The 23343-nt window shown below is 37.8% G+C and overlaps 1 protein-coding gene across 3 annotated transcripts; it reads right to left on the bottom strand.

The window, feature by feature from the left end:
* Positions 1-745: 745 nt before the first annotated feature.
* Positions 746-21979, bottom strand: clint1b (clathrin interactor 1b). 3 transcript variants are annotated; one of them, XM_060891246.1, is made up of 12 exons: positions 21774-21979; positions 9856-9960; positions 9418-9514; positions 8802-8910; positions 8025-8195; positions 7023-7203; positions 6446-6674; positions 6068-6149; positions 4731-4808; positions 3698-3942; positions 3393-3588; positions 746-2771 (listed from the first exon to the last, which is right to left on the bottom strand). In XM_060891246.1, exons 1-12 carry the CDS (start codon positions 21812-21814, stop codon positions 2428-2430), a joined length of 1878 nt encoding a protein of 625 aa, XP_060747229.1. In that variant the 5' UTR covers positions 21815-21979; the 3' UTR covers positions 746-2427. The 3 variants fall into 3 exon arrangements, with proteins under 3 accessions (XP_060747229.1, XP_060747231.1, XP_060747230.1); XM_060891248.1 differs by having other exon boundaries at positions 3393-3537; XM_060891247.1 differs by having other exon boundaries at positions 7023-7200.
* Between the last annotated feature and the right edge of the window lie 1364 nt (positions 21980-23343).

The following is a 23343-nucleotide window of genomic DNA, read 5'->3' as shown; positions in this document are numbered from 1 at the left end:
TATATATGAAATATATATATATATGAATATATATATGTATATAAAATTAGTGTTAAGAAATTGATTATCAATTAAGAAACCATAATTTGGTATTATATTTATACTTTCATGTGAATTTCATTTTAACGCGAAAACAGTAGGCTACAATAAATTCATAGTTGTTATGACAGTATATAGCCGAGGACGTGGACACCTGACCATCACACCATATATAAAGCTTTTTTTTTTTTAAACTGTTGCCACATGGTTTGTCAAGGTTGGATTTATGTGAACATGGATGATCCAGGCCTCCTCATCAAGACCTGATTTCACTAATGGCTGAATGAGCACAAATCCCCACAGCCACACTAAAGCTTCCCTAGAATTTGCTAAAGCGTTTTTCCCCCATACAGATAGTAATTTTATAAATGCCAATAACTGTTATATCATTTATATAACATTGGTTTTGGAAAACTGTAACTGTGTAAATGGGGGTCATCAATGACTCTTGGCAGCTCATGGGATGAGGGACTAGCTTCAGTACTAGAGACATATGGTTAAAAAGAGTTATCAGATTTTCACTTTATTTTCTCTCTCTAAACTGGTGACCTGGCTTGTTAATAAAGAAAAAACAAACGGAAAATTTAAAAGACGTAGTAGAGAAGTATGCATTTTTAGTATCACGTCATCATTCAGTCATAGTTGCTTATCCAAATTCAAAGTGTCTGTAAACACATCATATCTATAAATCACAAGATTAATGAACTGTCATACATAATTTTTTATTGAACACAATTCAGTCCAAAAATTAAATTCCAAAAGAAACTATTTTTTATGAAAGAGGCGCTTGATCTTGATTTTTTTCCCTCCACTCTGTTTACAAGCACCTAGTGTTTTCTCGACTGGCCCATGCCGACACCATAATATGCACAGGATTTGTATAATGGTAAAGTATTAAAATAAGAAACTAAACCCCTATAGAATAATCTCAACAGTATTAAAATAAAGATTTGGTCATATTTGAAAACAACAGCTTGATGTGGAATGGAGGGCTCAGTTCACATGTGTCCAGCAGCATATGGGGGAAAAAAGAACAACAAGAAAAAAAAAATGTAACAGACATAATTTGGAGTTGACATTTTCATTGACTCCAGTGACCCTATAGCTGACATGTTATCCTGTGACAGACACAATGAGTGTTAACACTGATCTGAGGTGACCCTTGAAAAGAGGTACTTTAAAACACTTTTTCTTTTCATGCATGTTAGGTTTGAGTTTTATGTGGCATTAGAAACAATTCAAGTGGTTACTCATTATATATGCAACTCTGCCTTCACCAGTACAAGTGCCCTAGTGTAACATAACATTAATTAAAAAACAAACAGAAAAAGGTCAAATTTAACTCCAGCCTTTCTGAAAAAAATCATGAGATTCAAATCCTCTCTTATCCAGTCATTCCCTTCTCTATGTAGCATTTCATCTCTGAGAAACCCAAACAATGGCTTCTTCACAAAGCACACTGATATCCTGTTTTCGGCCTTCTGTGTAATTGATTTAACTGCTAAAAGTCATCCATTTAACTCTCAGACTCTCCTACAAGACTGGGTAGATTAGACTCTCACTCTGCCATGATATCAGCACTTGGGGCGGAACAGGAATGTAACCACATGACCCTATCCTGGTGCAACAAGACATTCTTTTTACATATTTCTTCATTTTGATATACAATCAGAACATTCTATCCTCAAATGTAATATAATTGTAAGTCAAATAATTAACAGCCTTCATATTCTAATTCTGTAAGACAAAGTCAAACCATTGTACAGTAACATAAATGATGATTTAGATTTCAGATGTGAATGTAATGGATTAGCTGTAAAAACAGAGAAATAAAAATGAAATGAATTAAGAACTTGTGCTACTCCTTTGACTTTCTAAGCTTGTTGCATACCATCTGAGAACTTCATAAAACAATGCAATAATTTATAGTTATTTTCTTCTTCACAAATGAAAAGAAAAAAAAAAGATATTTACAAAATCAATCACTCGCAGCATTTGAGTCACAGCATGAACAGTGGAAATTGAGGTAATTCCTGAATTCAAAATGGGCTTTAAATAGGAAAGAGGGAGTATGTGAAAATGACAGGGCAAATAAACACACATCTAAATTTAATCTTTGCATTTATCCAGCCACTGGCAAACGTGTCAGACCATAAAAGTTTTTAGTGTAACTTATCAAAAAAGCATTCCATCCTTAATCACCCATCCCTCATTCAAGAAAAACAGATTTTAGACACACTCCAAACATTTGTTAACATATTATATTAAATGATTGAAGGTTCCAGACAATGGCTAGTTTTCTCAGTTTTGTCCATTTAACTGGTTGCAGCCCCTTCTTTTAATTAAGAAGGTATTTTTGGACCATTTCTTTTCAGAGCTGATTTTCCTTCATTGTCCAAAGTTGCCAAAGTTAGGGAAGGTCTGTGGTTTGGCTTGTAACATGGCAGAGCTCATGCCCTGGCTCATGCTCATGCTAGACATGCCAAGGCCACCAGGGACGCCCAAACCAGCAGACGCCATGTTCATTCCCATTAAACCCTGATTGGCAGGCATTCCTCCTATGACCATGGAACCAATTCCCATGTTACCTGTTGCCATAGTAGGGGGCATCACCATACCCACATTTCCACTTGCCATCACAGGATTCATGGCAGGTCTAGCAGGCACAGGCTGAGTGTTAAATGTCAATCCAGACAAGTTCTGGGTGACCAGGTTCACAGGAGGCTGGACACCTGTGTGAAGCAGGTGAATAACTTTGTTAGCCAACATTCCCTTTAACTTAAATATATTATTATGTCTGTGTAAACTACATTACAGCAGAGACAAATGTAGCCAGATACAAAATTTGAATAGGATTGAAATTAAATTTAAGATCTGCTTGTCTCATCTTGCTTCTGTTGTAGATCTTCTGTGTTCTTCTGACTAATGACTGAGGTTTTTAAATACAACCTACCCACAAACACTACTGTAAATTTCTTCCGAAATGTACATTAATTTCCAAAAAGACATTGCCAGGACTGCATTCTCTCGGTCAAACCAATAAATGTTTCCAGGGCCAAGCTGGTGATACACTGAATCAGGACCATGCTTGGGACATCCGATGATAGTAATTGGAATCAGAGATAGCCTCAGACTATTGCAATGGCTATCAAGGCAGCCAAATAAATGGCAGTTGGAAACGAGATGTCTGCAGCTTTAAGATCGATAAAAATAACGTGTTTTGTATTTCATAATGTGCCTTTCCATTTCCACTATTTTCTACCTTATACAAACATTAATAACCTGATTAATAACCTAATTTTATGTACATTAACTGCATGAAAACAATGAAGGAGGTCGATTTCATGCCTCACCTTGCTGCATCATAGTGTTGAGGCTAGGCTGTGAAGGCTTGGGGGGGTTCATGCCCACAGACAGAAAGTCCAAGCTGATGTTGACACTTGGGTCAGACCACGTGGCAGGCATTGAGGTTTTTGCTCCTGGTTTGTGAACTCCCATCTGCTGAGGCAACAAAGGACCTGCTAAATTGTGCACAGGCCCCCCTAGAGTCTAAAATATTGGAAAATCATGAAACTAATTACTAACTATCTAACTAAACATAAGCACAGGTTTTCAATTTGCTCTTCAAAAAATTAATCATCACAATTTCCACAGCTACCTGTGATCTTGACATAGAGAACTCTGTGCTTTGGTTGCACGTTGTAAAGGTCATGCTTTGAGAGGCATTCAGACTGCTTTGATTGGGGCCCATCAGGTCAAAAAGGTCAGCAGACAGTGGCTGAGTGGAGGATGGAGCATCGCTGAAAAGGTCTGGGACAGCAGGTGAGGCTGTAGATGGGGGTGGACTGGCTGAGGAAAAGGCACTCCAGTCACCAAATTCCCCGTTGCCAGTCGATACTGATCCTGAAAGCAAAGAATTTTAGAAAGAACAGAAAGTGAAGTCTGCGAGTCAATTAACTGTAAATTTTAATTTTTTTTTCTTAAAACACAACAAAAAGTTCATATTTAAGTTGAAAAGTCATACAATTCATTTTTGGGGCAACACTAAACATCTTTCTGAACACCATTCCTACCTGCTCAAAGAGGAAAGTTAAGTATTGTTTAGTTAAATCATGCAGAACACAAACAGAGGCAGGTATATGCGTGAGCCTCTCCACCTCCCCACAGAGAGTTGGTGTTGTCATGAGAGATGATGCATGTAATGGACACTGACGGGTGTCTGTCCCCATAAGCCTCAGCAGGTAGCTGCTCCATCTGGAGTTCTCCATCATTCATTAATATTTTACCTGACCTCTGTCTGAGACTGATGGAACATGTAAGCCCTTCCAACATACTCTGAGTACCTACTAGACACATGGTATTCCTTCTGCACTCAGAGAAGGAAGAAATATTGTTTTGGTTTTTTTTTACATTAATTTTTCTATTCTTGCAGCCTTAAATGTAAAGGAATTTTAAAATGAACCCAATAAACCCAATATAGTACACGACATTTAGTTGTCATGCTGTTTTTTAATCTGTATCACTCCTGGCTTAGGGTTTTGTAAGAACTGAAAATATTCCTGCATCCAAATGTGTTATAAACAATCCAGCTAAAATGCTGAGGTCAACATTTGGAACATAATAGTTTGAAAACAGACACATGTCTATGCTGAGCAAGTGTGTGTTTGTGTGTAAAGACGCCGCACACATACCAGCAGCTGAAGGGAGAGTAGCAGAAGCAGCTGGAGATGAAAAATCTGCAAAGTCAGCGATGAGGTCTGAGCTCCCACCTAAAGAGAGTTAATGTTAGACTGATGGTGATGAATGTGATTTATAAAGAGTGAAGTAAAATCACAAGATAGGAAATAGAGCATTGAACAGTAACAATTTAAATATAGGTCAACACTCCTGAGAAAATATAGAAAGAACTAACATCTTAAGTCGATCTTTGTAATTGGACCAGACAAAGATGCTGAGCTAGTAAATAAATAACGACAGCAGCAGCTGTGCAACTGACACACATTTATTCAAAGACTTACTCACAATCACTATCTGGAGGACACGGAGTCTACATCATGATCTAAATCATTTTCTGTGAAATGTTTTGATTTTAATACCCAGTCAGAGTGAGACATACATTGTTCCTTGTGAAAACACCAGCTTATTTCCAGAGTCACAGAAACAGAATTCTTTCCCCCACAAGTTACAATGAGAGAAAGTGCATTAGGAAAGCATCTTTACACTATTTGCAGACATTATTTTTAGTGCAGCAGTTTACACATGGATTAAAGTGGCAAAAAGACCAAAATCATCTGGACTCTGAAGCGAATTGTCTCAATGGTCAGTTGCCCCAGTTTAATCATTGTATCTTAAAGCAAACACCGCAAGCACCATGCATCTAAAAATATGCACAAAGCATTTTAACAACATTTGTATCATGACAATGAGGGTTTACTCTTATCCTCTTCTGTCACAACCGTCATGTTTTTTATATTACAAGGAAAATGCTAGCACCCAGAATGACACACCCACACAGTTCGGATCAGGCAGAAGAGTCTAACGAAAGGACTGTTACGGTGTTTGTCACTGACTAAAATCACAAAAAAAAAATTCTAATTTCAAGTGGCATCTTGGTCTACTGTTAAAAAAGGGAAAAAGAGAGAAAAAAAATTCTATCTGAAGGGGATTTGGAGAGTGGTTTGTGCATGTAGGCCACAGAGATGGGAAAAGGGAGAGGTAAGAATGTACACTTGTTTTGGGATTGCTCTAATGTCTGTTTTTGTGTTTCAGTAAGCGGCAGAAAGCATAAAGACGTGTGTGTGTGTGTGTGTGAATGCGTAAACGCTATGTGTTGCTCTGCTCTCTTTCATATCTCTCTCGCGTGTGTATGTTTATGTAATTCTGAAATTTATGAAAATAGAAGCACTGAAAAGTGACTGAAGCAGTAATGAACCATAACAAGCCGTTTTTACTTCGACCCCAAGTCTGCATTTCATCAGAAGTGTAAAAATAATGTTTTCCTGGAATGGAAATAAATGAGTGGTTTTACCTGAAGGTGCTGGCTGAGGCGTTTCAGAGTCCACTACAAGCAAATCTGAAAGCCCTCCACTGAAAGTTTCACTGCCTGATTTCTAAAGACAGGGAGAAAGATGATCGAGATCAGAGTGACTGAGAAAATCGCCACAAGAGGGCAGTATTGGCACAGACCCCAAAAAACAATAAATGTAAAAAACCCACCACAAACCAAAATTAGACTGGCTTTCAGAGACAATGCTGTTCCTAACGTCTAACGTTGCATCATTTGTTTATAAAATGTATGCAGTTTTACAAAACCCAAATATAAGACACTAATTGTGATCATAATGAGAAGTTTACCATTATTCTGTTATGAGGCATTTCAGCTGACGTCAAAACAGATGTAAACTACCTTTGTATTGTCTGAATCTGGGCTGTTCATGTCTCCTGTGTAATGCGCAGCTGCACCCAAATCCACCGTTTTGGAGGGCATTCCACTCCTTTTGCGTGAAGTGGCACTGCTGGTAGTCTCAGTGGCCTGCATCACCTGTGCAGTCTTCGACGTCACCGTCTCCTCCTCATCCTTGAATTCAGACTTAGCCGGCCGGCCATTCTGTGATATCCTGTCCTCCTCGTTGTCACTAGAAATAATAAAACACTCTCATTTTAAAGGAATATTTAATTAGGGATCAATAGAAATAAGTTTATTCTAAATTTTTTATATTTCTGCAAACTTATTTTGAGACAATGTCTATTGTTATAGTGCTATACAAATAAAAGTATGTAAGTAAATTAAAACAACATTCAGATTAGCACTAAGAATTAGAGGCAAAAATCTTTTTTTGTTGTTTATGAAAGTAAAAAATATTCTTAGAACATTCAGTAATCAAAACAAGTCTTTTAAGTCAAACCACAAACCAAAAGTCCACCTGGCTGCCCAGAGATCATTCAGTCAGAAGACGTGAGCATAGAGATGGAATATGTTTCACCTGATTCGATCAGGAGAGTCATCTCTTTCTTTCTTGCGGAACTTGTTAATGGTGTCATCGATGGTGCTGCCAATCTTATCGCCGATCTCGCCAAGTTTCTCGCTAAAAGGAAAGCCACTTTTGCTCTTCTCCCAGTCTTCATCCCACTTGCTTTTCGACTCAGAGTCAAAACGCTCACCTGCTGAAGACAAAAAGGGACAAAAAGCAAAGGGATATCAGGAGATAGCCATACATTGCATAAAGGAAGGCAAGGATTCTGGCACACGGTATTAACCTTTACTTAACATGTATTTTGTCGTGTGTTTTGTTTGCTCACATAATACACCTTGATTGACTACACAATTTTCCATATAACTTAGAAGCCTCATTATGCAGTTTTTAATTGCATGTAAAAAAAAATAATAACATATAACGTATAAAAGAACTTTCAGTGAAGGCATATCACATGACACACCTGAAATACTACTCAAAATGCACCCCTACTCTGTCAAAAGCAGTTTGTTCCTGTGAGACTAAAACAAATTCTGATATGCCATCATTAAGTGACAAATTGTGACTACAGTGTGACTAATGAAGTGAGAAATGAATGCACCAAATCAAAGATGTCAGAAATCAAAGTGCAAACTCTCGCATTGTGTAACTTGCAATGTTAATGACATGATGGTGACACAGAGCCATCATTTGATTGGAGAGATCTAATAAAAAAAACATAAAGCATTCCATTACAAAGACAAGATGCTTCTGCACAACATGATCACAAACTTTTATGCACAGAGTCACTTGAAACAAACGGTGTAGAGAGGCATGATTAAAGACATGACTGTTGTGATGTTCAAATAATTCTAATTCTGTGGATCAAGATCTCTGGCCTTCAGGGACCTGATACAATGCCCCAGAGAACTCGTCCAGACCTTGTTCATTAGAGGACACTTGATTTTGGGATCAAATGAACAAATAATATCTTTATATAATTTGGCACAACTTTCACTCATTATTACTTACAGTTACTTTGTTTGAAGCCACCCATGCCGTCCGATGATACTCCAATGTATTTGTCCTTGTTCTTCTTTGCCTTTTTCCTTTCCTCCCGTAACCTATCATCATCCTGGACAAACTCCACCATTTCTTTAACCTTCTGCCGTACATTGATGCCCTGGTCTTTCCCGTTTTCATCTAGGAAAAATAAATGTAATTTAAAAAAAAAAAAGAACGAGTCTATAATGTCATGTAAGATTATAGGGTTAAATGTTTAGGGGAAAAGTATAATTACTGCACTGTTAAATATGATGAAAACAGAACCGCAGATCACTGCTTATAAGTCTGACTACTTACTGAAGCCTGGGTGAAACAATATAAATTAATATTTAAAAAGGTAAAAGCAAAAAGTGATTGTTCAATTTACTTTTTGTGTTGCCTAGAAAACACAATTATACAGCCTGCAAATCATTAGTATAATGTAACAGAAGTAGTATGACAAATCAATAAAGTATGTCACTGATCCATTTTTCTTTTATTTATTATTAATACAATCATCTTATTCTATTGTCTTTTGTAGTATTAATACACTTATTGTATTTTCTAGTGTCCTAGGCTATATGCATCATTTGGATTCCCCACCAGTAAAGCTTGAGCACATGAGCTCACAGACACACAAGACCAGTGGCTTGTGTTGCAGTGATTGACAGGGGAGGGAGTGGCATTGTCATGATTCAAACTCATGATGTCCAGGCAATGTGTGAACAATATTTCTGTCATGCAATGTTCTAAAACTCTACTCACCTACAAAATGATAATTTTCCAGAGATCGCAGATCATAGATGTGTTCTCTGGCACTAGTAACCACTCTTTCTGATCCATTTCTGATGAGGTACGCTAGTAGTAGTAAGGCCTGACCAGAAAAACAGATTGAACAACGTGTGACTCAGAATATAACGTCTAAATGACATTTCATTACGATTAATAATGATTTGTAATTAATAGTCTGAATATCCATCAATAAAATCTCCTTGAAACAAGTTTAAGTAAATCAGTCTCTCCAGGATTTCACAAAGCACAAGCAAATGACTTTTTTTAAATTATCACAGATTTGGGCCAAGACACACTGTGTGACATCATCACAACGCACATTCAGCCAAAGTACTCCATCTGTGTCCTTAATGGTAGAACATTAAAAGAAGAACTTCACAGATTCAGTACAATTCCATGCATGCATGCCAAGAAACAAGAATTTTGCTCTCAACTATCACAAAAACACAAGCAAACAAATTTAGGGACAGAATAATTGTGGTTTTTATTTTGAGGGTTTAAAGGGGACAAGAAATTTCACAATATTCTTGCACGCATTGGGATCCTGACACTGTTGGAGAGACGAGAAAGTGGAAAGGAAAAAAGGTACCTTGTAAACTCTTCTCCAGTTCTTTTTGTTGTCTTTCAGCATTCTGGTCCACAGCATATTCATGACCTCAGGGAACTGCTCATACATAAATGTGGATCTGTATAATATGAAGAAATGTTCACAGATCTACTGCATACTGCACAAGCCACTTCTACTCCATACGTCTGGTGAAGTACTGAATTCTAAGCTGAATGTTTGTACAAAAATGAACATGCTTATAAACTCACCAACGTTTTGGGTGAGAAACAATATCTCAAAAAATACAATACTTCATTCAAATCCAGACAAAACAAGAAAGCAATAAGTAAAAAGCTCAGTCTAAGCAAAGACATTCAGGTCAAGGATTACACTAGTTAATGTCAGAGTTGTTCAGTAAAAGAGATAATTGTTGCAGCCTGAAAAAGTCTATAATTGTATAACTTGGCATCCAGCACTTACTTAGCTATCTCGCCCATAAGCTGACCAGAGGGGCCCCAAGGGTCATCATTGGTGGCTTCTCGAACCTTAGACTCTATCTCTGAATAGTTCATCACCACATTGGTCCTGGAAGAAGGAGACAACAGGAAAACACATGAAGCTTACATAATTCTAGCAGTGATCTTTTGGAAAGAATCTTGAATATATTTTTATATATCTCCATCCATCCATCCATCGACAGACAGACAGACAGACAGACAGACAGACAGACAGACAGAGAGAGAGAGAGAGAGAGAGAGAGAGAGAGAGAGAGAGAGAGAGAGAGAGAGAGAGAGAGAGAGAGAGAGAGAGAGAGAGAGAGAGAGAGAGAGAGAGAGAGAGAGAGAGAGAGAGAGAGAGAGAGAGAGAGAGAGAGAGAGAGAGAGAGAGAGAGAGAGAGAGAGAGAGAGAGAGAGAGAGAGAGAGACTCTATGTAACAACACAAATAACATCTACTATATGGCCAAGGGTGGGTTTCTGACACTTGAACCCATTCCTCATTTAATCATTCAGCCACAAGAGCATTATTGAGATCAAGTAGAGATGTGAAAAAGGCCTGGGTTCAGTCAGGTTTCTAGTTCACTGCAGTGGAGTTGAGGTAAGTGCTATGTCTTTGACACCAGTGTTCTTCCACACCAAACCATCATCATGAATCATCATGTTTTGTGGTAATAGTTTGAGAAAGAACCACATATGGATGTAATGATAAGATTTTCACAAACTTTTGGCCATATATTGTATATAATGCATGCTACATGAACACCTAGCTTTAACTGATCTCAGCCAACTGAGTGTGTGTATGGATAAGGGCAACCAGAAACCATTTGTTTTACATTGTATACAGGATTGCCTGAATTGATAAACTGAAAAAAAACAAATGAAAATGATTTTTAAAGCTAGAGCAACCTAAAACACTAATTCCAGTAATGCAGGTGGTGCATGGTGATTGCATCAGTTCATTGCCACTTTGCTCTTTTGGTTTTAAAGAACACCAACATCAGTGAGCACTTCAGAAACTTTACGATCCAGCTGTGGTGAGTCTGTTAATGGCTCTTTAGAATGACAAAAGAACCACAAAGACACCACGAAAATAACAATGATACCACAATGTTTACCCAACTTGACTGGAGGTAGCTATGCTAGAAGCACTTGGTTCATGTGGTCAAAGTGGGACTGATATTTCAATAGCAATAATGAAAGAAAAATGAAAAAATGGAGGAGCCTTAAAGTGATGATCCTGATAAAGTAGAGGAACCTACAGACTGGAGGTTGAACGGCTGGCTGTCTGGTGCAGTCTTAACAACCTGGAGCTGAACATGCTCAAGACAGTGGAGATGATAGTGGACTTCAGGAGAAACCCCCCTGCTCTACCCCCACTTACCAACATGGACTTCCTTCGCCAGCTGAGGAAGTTCAACCTGCCACAGGATCTGCTGAAACAGTTCTACACTGCCATCATTGAATCCATCCTCTGCACCTCAATTACTGTTTGGTTCAGCTCAGCTACCAAATCTGACCTCAGAAGACTACAGAGGGTAGTCCAGACTCCCACTCTCCAAGATCTTTACTTCTCCAGAGTGAGCAAAAGAGCAAAGACAATCACTCTGGACCCCTCACATCCAGCACACTCCCTCTTTGAACTGTTGCCATCTGGTCGACGCTACAGAGCCCTGAGCACCAGAACGACCAGACATAGGAACAGTTTCTTCCCTCAGGCAATCCATCTGATGAACACTTAACATACACAGCACACACAACACTATTCTTACACAGTATTTACTTAAAACACATACTATGTATATTTCAATTTCACATTTCACACAATTTCACACAAATTGTATATATTGTATATATCATTGTTACACTGTGGAGCTTCTGTCACTAAAACAATTTCCTCGCATGTGAAAACATACTTGGCAATAAAGCTCTTTCTGATTCTGATTCCATCTTGGCTTTTCATGAGGAGCAGCTATCGTACGTGTGGAAGCCAGATCCGACGTATACAATTCAGCTCCATTTACTGGAGAAATGCCGACTGACCAGCCTGTTGCTTTGGCTGCTGACAGCATAATTCCATTTTCATAGTCCCTGATTCCCCATAAACCTTAAAAGCCCAACACCCCAAAGTTCCACAATATATGTTTGGCTTTTGTCCTTCTTCTGGTCTGCCTAAGAATTAGGCAGCATCTACCAGCGTTTCAGTACTTCAGGGACAGGGCAAAGTAACTGATTAAACTGGGGTCTCCTTGTGGATCACTCTGCTAGTCACTGGATGCCAATCAGACAAAGCCTGTAAAGTGTGAAAGAGATCTCCATGTGGGTCGAAGCACCATGCATGTACTCATATTAGACCTAAGATTCTGCCTATGAATGAAAGTAACCAAGTGTATACCTATGAGTATACCAAGTGTATACCAAGTGAATAGACCAACAGAAAAAAATTAGATTAAGCATACAACCCCTATTTCCTGAGGAACAGAAATAAAATTAAAGTTAACACTGGGCTGCCCTGCACAGCAGTTAAAGCTCAGGGAAGTGAGCATTTGGTAATGGGGTCTATGTAAGTATAACCCCCTTGTTGGCATGAGGAGAATGAGGACATGGGAGACAAATGAGAAAGAAGACATTTTACACTTACTTTTGTTTTTCTTCCTGTGCTTTCCAGCATTGCAACCTTCTTAACTCAAACACCTAAAACACAAATACTTTGGATTCCACACATGCAAACATATTCAAGCTCAGCAGAATGCACTCGGCACAGCCACTCTGTACACACAGGTGTACGCTCATTCATGAAATCCCTTCCCCATTCACCATCACCACTCATCTATGTGCATGCTGCCACAATTACACAACCCTCTACAAGATAACATCCCCCACAGCATCTCTTCACTCTTCTTCTCCAGACTTTCATATCTGTTGCATGTGTTCAGTGTGAACCTGCTCTCATTCGTGAAGAGAAAGGGGCACTAATAGTAGACCTTCCAATTCTGGTGTTCTCTGGGAAATAACAAAAACAAGCTTCACAGCACTGGGTTTGTGAGCACAGGTCCAACTAGTGGATGTCGAGCCCTTATACCAACCTTATGAAGTCTTTTTCGGACCATTTGGTCAGAAATATACACCAGTAGCCTCAATTTTGTAGAACACCTCTTGTTCCTCCTCACAAAAAAGAGCAGATAAAGATTACTGTGGCTGCGTTATTGCCTTTCTATGGCCCTGTCCAGCTCTCCACGTGTAACGGCCAGTCTTGAAACTGTGCTGGGAGATGCACCAAACCTTTTTCATTCTATATTTAATTACACAGTATACCTCATCTTTTATATTTTATTCTTATATTTTTATTGTTTACTTTTATTTCACTCTGTGTTGTATTTTTTAATCTGTGTTGTATGTTTTTTAATAATTGCACTGTCCATGGATCAGACCTGATTCACATTTCACTGCTAGTTATATATGCTCTATATAATTGTGTATGTGACAAATAAAAATCTTGAATCTTGAATCTGCATGAGACAGTATTTGGATGTGGAATCCTGGAGGAGCTGGACTATCTGTGCAACCTTATTGGGTTGACCTCAAAGACCTCAAGTTGTGACAAGGACCCTAACAAAACACAACTGGATCCTTATTAGGAAAAGTTTTTAAATAAAGTTTGCAGCAGTATTTGTGCCATAATGTAAATAATCAAGTAATAATAAAGTCTTGAGAGCAAAGAAATCTTGAAAAATGATTCGATTTAGATTGGCTGGGCTGTGAGGAGGTATGGCTAATCAGATCATGTGGTTATTGGTTGGGGATTATGCTAGCTCTCAAACTAGCATTGTTACATTCATTATTAAGCATTAAACAGTGAAGAACTGTATCCAAAATTGCTTTTGCACTGCGACACCATTATGCTACGCTCACACATACAGCGACTTGCAGTGACCGGAGATCAGTTTATTCAATGAAAGCTGGTGAGTTCCATTTACAAGGGCAACACTGATCAATGGTAACTAGGTATGAGCATGTCCAGTGACATGACAAAGCTGGGAAAAAATTAATTTCATGTAAATACAGAGCAACTTAATGCTACGAATGGGAGTAAAGACAGTACAGCACCCACCACTTCACCTTCATCCATACATCCATCTATCTATCTCTCTGTGTGTGTGCGCAGCATTACATTCTCAGACTCTGGGAAACATAGTAATTACAATGCAGTGTGTTCAATACGTGTCGTATTCTTCCAACTCTCAAATTTTGTGGCTGACCTGCTCTCAATATTTCTCCAAAACTACAAATAGTTTCAGGTTTAAATTAAAATTCAGGTCTGCTCATGCTTCCAAATATTATGCAGCCACTGTGCATTATAAACAGGTTGGTTAAAAAGCATGCTGGACCCAGCCTGAACACAAACAAACCTTTTGTGGGACCACAGAGTTAAGGGTATTCAATGCCACTTGATTAACATAACAATGAAAACAGTTCTCACTTCGACAGAATGAAGTAAGCACTGAGTGCAGCAAAGCAGGTCGTAGATTATAAGAGAAATCTCAGGGAACTGAATAATAAATGATAGCGGCTTATGAAAGCAGGCAGCTCCACTGAAACACACACACACACACACAGAACTGTGTACTGTGCACAGTACTAGAATATTCAATTTGCAGGGAGACAAAAGAGAGAGATCATGCTTTCTTTTTCACATGAGAGTAAAGGACAGAGACAGGTGTAGGGACATTGTGCCACCTTTTACATTCTCTGCCTCTTTGTTCCATGGACCTGGTGTGCTAGACTCTTGCTTTATCTTTCGTGACAGTGGTAGGTAGGCTTGCTTAGGCACTCACTAGATACCAGAGGTCTACAAAGAATGCTATCTGGCACACTTAAAAGCTTGGAGTGCTTTCTTTCTGCTTTCCTACACCACCCACCATCATTTCCAAAAAAGTGTGTGTGTGTGTGTGCGTGTATGTGTGTGTGTGTGTGTGTGTGTGTGTGTGTGCGCGCGAGTGAGTGAGTGTGTGAGTGTGAGAGAGAGAGAGAGAGAGAGAGACTGACTACCTGGAGCTTCACATGTCTGTGTGAAGCTTCCAGATTGAAATGAAGCAGCCTGGGAAGGTGATCTGTCTGATGGAGTGGGAATAAAAGCAGTTACAAACGTTGATGAAAATAAGACTGGTCTGGATATGAAGGAAGATAAACCTCAAAGGATAGTCCAAGAGTGAAGTCAGTTAATCAACATTTGTTTATTAGCTAACCCACTAAGCAATGTGCACATTTGCATGTTTTAGAATCCTAAAATACATGGATAAAAACATTAGGTAACAATACATGGCAAGCTAGTTAACTAGTTACTAGTTAGCATTAATAATTCACTCTAGATTATGCCTCAGCCAGCGAGTCTCAGAATGAGTAATGCGTGCTAAAGTTAAGTCATCGTACTGTATCCCACTATTGCGAAGTGTGATAAGTTTAAACATACACAACAATTTAATGTGTGAAAGTTCTTTTGGAGTAGTGTTTTTTCACTGGCTGTTGAATCTGAGCTTTAAGTAAAGAAATAAATAGTTTAGACATTAACTTTGCATATCGTCGCTGTCGGGCGGAAACCTTGGATGTCCACATTTTGTCAATTTCATATTTTTTCACATATCGATGCTCTTGGTCAGTCCCCATGTGGGTCTGTTATTTTTACAAGTTATTAACCAATCTAAAGTCTTGAAAATAGCTTGAGTGCAAATCTCATAACTCCATTGGACACTTCAAGTGTCCACCTCTTCCTCACTCCGCAGGAGAGATTCGCGACATATTTCTCCTCAAGAAGAGTCGCAACGAATCAACACGTCTTCTGAGGTAAATGTCTTCAAAGAAAAAAAAATCAACGTGGACTAAACCCTGTGCACTGCAGATAAGGTACGGCGTTTTTTTAATTTCCTGAAAAATAACAGTTTTGGAGATACAAGGATTCTGCCAGACAGCGACGATATATAGTTTAACTAGCTGTATACTGTAAAAAAAAAAAAAAAAAAAGAAGTTTTGTTAAAAAGATAAAAGAGAATTTTTGAGTTCCTGCAAAGTTCAGCCCTCAACTGCCTATATACCAAAGATAAAACCCCCAGGCCCTGGCAAACACACTCTTATGCACGATATGTGTCCAACGAGGAGGTTTTCATTAACACTCCAGTCATGAAAAATGTTAAACATGGTCAATTAATTCTGAATTAACTTCCATACTGTACTAATAATACCAAAAGATCTAGAATGAAAAAACATATTTATTCTTCAAATGCTTTTGTAAAATTAGGAATTGAGGTCACAGAATATATTATTACATAGACATGGTCTTATAGTCTGGTCTTTACCAGCAATCAGTTCTGTGCTGAATTCAGAGTTTACAATGACACATTAGTTCCTCAGGAGCTCTCGGTTGCACTATTATAAACTGTTGTAGAAAGGACATTATTTACATTGACATTATTTACTGTCCAGTGTCACCCAAATGAGGATGGGATAATGGGTTCCCTTCTGAGTCTGGTTCCTCTCAAGGTTTCTTCCTCATATCATCTCAGGGAGTTTTTCCTTGTTGCCATCACCACCGGCTTGCTCATTAGGGACAGGGATAGATATATAGTATTTTAAATTTTAAGTTAATCTATTTTAAATCAATTTTAAACTTTAATTGATAGCTCAAGAGTGCAGTCAAGAAACTAGCGAATGATGATTCATGAGTCTCTACACTGCTTAACAGCTGGGCATAAATACACACAGATCAAAGCCACTTTTGATAAATCCTACATATATACCCAATTTCACACAACTTCCATTCATATTTGTGTGCACACACCAGTGGCATCAGACACCACACGAAATCTGATGGTCCACAGTTCCATTCAAACAGCTTTACATGATTCCAGCAGCTTGACATCACTAAGACATGGAGGGACATGCAGTTCAAAAAAGTTACTCTCAGAACCTGAAGAACCCAAACTGCCTGTACACATCCATTGTTTCATTATTGGAATCTATCAGCGGTGTTTGCTCAGTTTTTTAGCTGAATATCAGAAAGACAAGGCACAAATGGTAGATTTATCCAATCATGGCTGCTGACACTGGAAATAACAATATTAACCCAGGGTGTAGAAATGTACAATGAGAAGCATGTATTTAAAAAAAAAAAAAAAAAAACTCTTTTAAAAAATTTTTTTTTTTAAACTGGAGTTTACACATGACCAGCGTGAAAAGTTTAAGTGTTCAGTATCAGTCCTTCTACAGCAAAAGCATCTAAAGAATAACAATATTTATTGAGCAGCAAAACACATTTTATTTTCTTTATGTATTCTATGTGTTCACTGAATGAAGAAGTGAAACCATGTAGTGTTTACCTATAATACGTAGTCATGAAAATAGTTTAAGGGATGATTTATACTTCTGTAAGTGCAATAAGCATGTAAAGTTGTCGTGTGAGGGATGTGTTAGCAGTCTTTAGAACAGGACACATTAAGAGTGTCTGCTAGGGATGTAGCGTTACATGAACAAAACCTGAACTTAAACAACTGAGTCGCAAATGTTTTGTCTCACAATAGAAATAAGACATAATATGATGTACTATAAATACACAATATAAAGACAACATGGCCTTAATCTTGTTTTGAAATACTGAGGTGAAAGAAACCTTGTGTAAGGCAAGGCAAGTTTGCTGATTGCACTACGTATAATCATTTCCTCTTTTTAATTGTTTTAATTTGATTTTAAATCATTTTAAGTTTTTAAATTCCTTGTTTTATAATTATTTCACTTTCTTTTATGTAAAGCACTTTGAATTACAATTGTGTGTGCGCTATATGCTATATTTCTATGTAAATGTGCTATATAAATAAACTTGCCTTGATACTTTAGGTTGGATTATAGCAGAGTTGCTGTGCGTTACATCAGCTATATTGTGTATTGATTGGGTGTACACCAGAAGAAAACTAGCTAAAGTGTGCAGTCTTACATGATTAAACAGACCATTAACTACAGTCGGAGTAAAGCCGCACACTTTATATTCACGTGTACGATATACAATAAAGACATCACATCATAGTGTGTGTGTAGCAAACATGAAATGCAGTGTGAAACCTAATGTACTCATCTGTTTTATATTCATACGAGCTGATTAGTGCATTAAAGTTTCTCAGCCTGAGACAGAAACAGTGTAAACGTGTCCAAACTGAGCTTTCTTTTACAGTGTTGTTTCAGGCATGTATACAGATACTCACACACAAGTATTTGGAACTTTGAACTTAACAGTATTTTACTAAGTTTGATATTATATGATATCCTTAATTTTAGTGTACACAAAATTGCAAAATCCTGGAGGGCCTGATAATCAAGTGCATATAAAATGGAGGAGTAATGAAATATCAGTTTTAAGGTTCAATCAGCTATTTGGTAATGTATGTAATAATAGAGCAGTCAAAGCTGTAAAACTACTGACAATTCCTGAGAAATGTGTATTGTGTCATGAACACAATATTGTTTATAGTGTTCTATCTCACAGCCCTTCCTGAATCATGCTTTGGGCTAAATGTTCCCCATTAGATGAAGCAATCCTGCAAAAAGCTGCAGCAAACATGGCATGTCAGTCAATGTGCTGCCATTTGGTATTAATAAACCAATGCAAGATATCAAGCGGTCATACTGGCAAACAGATTAATACAAATCCACTACCAGACTAGTCTCATCCTCAGACATCACACTCATGAACAGTTGATTGAACTTCTGATGCATATGTCACTCAAAATTGGAAACACTTTGTAGTTTTCCAATTACTTTGTAGAAACAAGTTTTGGAGTTCTGGAGACGTGTGTGTTACACTTTTTAATGGTCTGCCAGGAAATAAAGCCGTCGTGACACTAATTCCTTCATGGAAGAAGAAATCCGTCAGATTTACAATTGTGACAATGAGCGTTGTGAGGATCAGCTAAATGCTGGATTTTCCAAATGATGTAAAATTCACAGTATTGTCTCATTAATCTGCTTAATAAATTTCTTAAACAAACATGAATATCAACGTTATATTTGCACGCCCCTAAACGTGACACTAAACTAAACTGTGATTGGTTGCATTACATCTCAATCAGATGACCTCTTGGGCAGTCCTTGGCCAATAAAATCTGCAATGGAATCCAGACCTTCTGCTGTCAGTCTGAAGGTCTGTCTATATGATACTATGACCGATATGAGGTAAATCACTGTTCGGATGGCTGACCAATCATATATCATACAAATCTGTCTTTGACATGCTGTAAAAGAGTCTGTAAAAAAACTCAGATCAGATTTGACCAGCAACTATTTTCTTACAATTTACTACCAACATCTAGAACCATTGCTTGTAAGTCAGGCTAATACAAGCACAGTGTAAATCTGCACTAACATAAAATTAATAGTACTGGTGTTAATTTATGCAGCTAATAGTGCATGATAACATTCTTCTTCCTACTGATGCAAACTTCTGTACTAGATGCTATGGAGTGGCTTCCAAATCTTCATGTTACGATCAGCCAATGACCCATATTCATACAGTTAATTATTAATGAACAGATTTTTTTTGTGGTTGTTTATTGCTGCATCATGGAAACTGAACACATGCCAAGAGCTACATCAAGAAACACTTCACATCGCTGGTCTATGTCCTGGATACAGTGCTGCACTTCACACAACATGGCATTCGTTCAATAAGTTACTAAGAGAATACAGCAGCAAAGTTTTGAATTATTTCATCATCATTTATGCACAAAAATAGTCTAGCACTACAGGATCTTCGTCATATACTATTCAACATTCTTACATTCACGTCTCAGTTAGAATTCAATACTATTCAAGATGAATCCCATTATACTATATCTTTAAAAACAAGATGCCAAAGAAAGGCCATGTTCATTAACATGGTGGCATGCTGGACACAATACAGATCTGTGCAATGAATTTAGAGTATGAGTATGTTGGGTTTTACTCATACATTCATTCATCCACCCATCCATCTTCACACTCCTCTATACACTGCTTTACATGTGGACTGGAAAAAGATATGGAAAGTCTAACCTTGGTTTCATTTTTTTCTACATTACAAAAAACTGCCATGCCAACAGTTATGTAAATGATACTGTGCTTCCTAGTTTGCTCAGCCTACACATCAATATTAATCCCATTCAGCTTCTACAGGTTTCTAAAAAAGATGTTTTATGCATCACAGTTATATTTATTAATTTAGTGAAGGTCCAAAGCTTTGTATATTTAACTGGCTGTATTGTTCTATGCTGACAATACTTGCAATTAATTTCCCTGTGTACATTAAAAGACAATTTCAATTCAATTCAATTTATTTTTATAGTGCTTTTAAAAATTTCCCATTGTCTCAAACAGCTTTACAGAAATAAGGAAACAGAAGAGAGAGAAAAAGAAATAAATATATTATAATAATAGTAAGAAAAAAAATCAGGTTCATATTTCACAACAGAAAGAATGGAGAAATAAAATATATTAGTTGGAGTTTCTCCAGGAGGTAAAATAAACGTACTTTATATTAAAATAAAGTACGTTTATTTTACCTCCTGGAGAAACTCCTTTTTTACGTTTATTTTATCTCCTGGTTAAACTCCTTTTTTACGTTTATTTTACCTCCAAATTTCACTGTTTATTTTCATTACAATTTGAAGCTGGATGACATGGGGGCATGAAGCATCCCGGTTTCTGTTAAAAAATATTCTCAATGTTTAACAGCACTCATTTACACATTTACTAAAACACTGAGTTCAAAATACTGTAGTGTTAGCACTGGGTACACCAGAATAAGCTGACAAGTGTAGCTTTACACATTTTTACCTTAGATTTCAACCTCCAAACCAGCATTGTATAAAATATATATTACTGAACAGCCTTCAGCTAATTCACACACACACACTGCAACCCTAATAACCTGCATATATCCTAATACCTACTCAGAAAAAAAAGCACATACAGAAAAGCACATACAAGAAAAGCACATTCAGTATGTATATTTTCTGAGTATTATTTCACAGAAATCTTAAAGGTTGTGTGCCCATCACAGTTTAAATAAACTATAGTGCCTTTGAGGAGGTGTGTGGCTTCCTGCAGGTTATTAGGGTTGCAGTGTGTGTGTGAATTAGCTGAAGGCTGTTCTATAATATATTTTTTATACAATGCTGGTACACACAGTACAGTGATGCTGGCATGAGCTTGTTTTACACACACACACACACAGCTAATGTCATGACAAGCACATACAGTACAGTAGAGTGATGCTGGCATGTACTGGTTTTATACACACACATACATACATACATACACACACACACACACACATATATACAAGGCTAAAGTCATGATGTGCATATGTACACAGTACAGTGATGCTAGCATGAGCTTGTTTTACACACACACACACACACACACACAGCTAATGTTAGCTTATTACATATACCCATCAAAATACTGCCTTTATCTGCCTAGGCATGTGAAATTGTGTATTAATAATTCTTGCATTACGGTTTGCTTAAGGGTTTTATTAACAGTTCTCCAACGCGACATCATTACACATTTGTAATCAGTCTTATACATTTATATTTATTACGGATGCAGCGTTAGCTAGCTTTAGCTTGTCCCAAAACCTGTTAGCTTCAGTAGCTAACTGTATCCTACTGGAGCAGCTTCAGCCGCAAAGACAATAGAGTTCATCGTTTCGTAAATGTCGATTTAAAATAAATAAACAATCTAATTTAATTTGTGCTCAATAACAAAACTACGATAAACGACTCAGAACATGACGTCACGGTTAAACTCGGCGTCTCCCTTGTCTGTATAAGTAACGGTTCAACTACAGGCCTTGCGAATAAAAAACCCAACATCACACTCACGCTTTATCCACCAGCTCCCTGACTTTCCACATATTCAGCATAATGTCACAGCAGGGACTCTCCGTCTCAACGGCGCGTGATCCAATCGGTAATAATCCAAGATATGGTCTCGGATATCTGTTACCGAAAACAGAATCCCCCGACAACAGAACACCCCTAGCGCCTTCTCTACTCAATGCTAATCGTAAAACGGAGCAAGCCCGTTACCTCGGAAACACGCGTTGTGCGTCATGCGGAAGTGCCGGACACAGCACCGGCAACCTGGGTAATGTAGGCTGTAATCAAATGGCGACAACTGAGCGGGACACATGTCGAGTCAAGTCGAGTCAAGTTAAGTTAAGAAGCTTTTACTGTAATTTCAACCATATATAAGGAATTAGTAAGTTAGTCCTAGATACATAAAGTGCATCTGTGTAACCTGGTGCAAACAGTGCAGGACAAGATAAACAAGACAGCAAGACAGTGCAGGACAAGACAAACAAGACAGAAAGACAGTGCAGGACAAGTCAAACAAGACAGAAAGACAGTGCAGGACAAGACAAACAGAAAGAAAGACAGGACAAAAGACAGAAAGGCAGTGCAGGACAAAAGACAGAAAGACAATGCAGGACAAGAAAAACAGACAGAAAGACAGTGCAGGACAAGAAAAACAGACAGAAAGACAGTGCAGGACAAGACAAACAAGACAGAAAGACAGTGCAGGACAAGACAAACAGAACGAAAGACAGGACAAAAGACAGAAAGGCAGTGCAGGAAAAAAGACAGACAAGACAGAAAGACAGTGAAGGACAAGACAGAAAGACAGTGCAGGACAAAAGACAGAAAGACTAAGACAGTGCAGGACTTTGTTTTTTTTAGACAGAAAGACAAAGACACTACAAGACAGAAAGTCAGTGCAGGACAAAAGACACAAAGACAGTGCAGGACAAAAGACAGAAAGACAGTGCAGGACAAAAGATACAAGACATCACACAAAAGACAATAAAAAGACAATAAACATAAACAGCACTGATCAGTGTGTAAATACTGCATGTTCAATCAATATTATGTGTGTAGAAAAATACTGGAATGAACACAGTATTATAGCAGCAGTTACAGGAGGTAATGTAAAGTATTGTGCAAAACAGCAATCAACTGAACTGTGAGACAGAATGTGCAAAGAGCGAAAACAGTGTGTAAAAACATGTAAACAGTTTGATGGATGTATAATGGAAGAGTGTGTATTTGGTGTAGGTCTGTGCAGTCCATACAGTTGCAGTTGCATGTGTTCGATTTACCCTGTGAAAATAAGACAAAGTTTTAAGTTTATAATTATGAAAATAATAAAAGATCATAGTTGATTTATTGTGTACTGTCTATTTTGCATCCAATCAAATGTGCTCAAAAACACATTACTGCCCCTGTGAAGAAACTGTAGTAGCAGCTAGCATTACATCTAGGTTGCCCATATGGTTGCAGTTTTGAAGCTATATTATTCTCCTTCCAAACCATCCCTTGTTGATTGAAGTTTGCATGTGTGTGAGTGTTGCTGGTTAAGATACAATTTCAAGATGCAAATTGGGAAAAACAT

Source organism: Tachysurus vachellii, chromosome 17, assembly GCF_030014155.1.
Source record: "Tachysurus vachellii isolate PV-2020 chromosome 17, HZAU_Pvac_v1, whole genome shotgun sequence".
NCBI lineage: Eukaryota > Metazoa > Chordata > Actinopteri > Siluriformes > Bagridae > Tachysurus > Tachysurus vachellii.
This window is presented reverse-complemented; position numbering and strand designations above follow the sequence as displayed.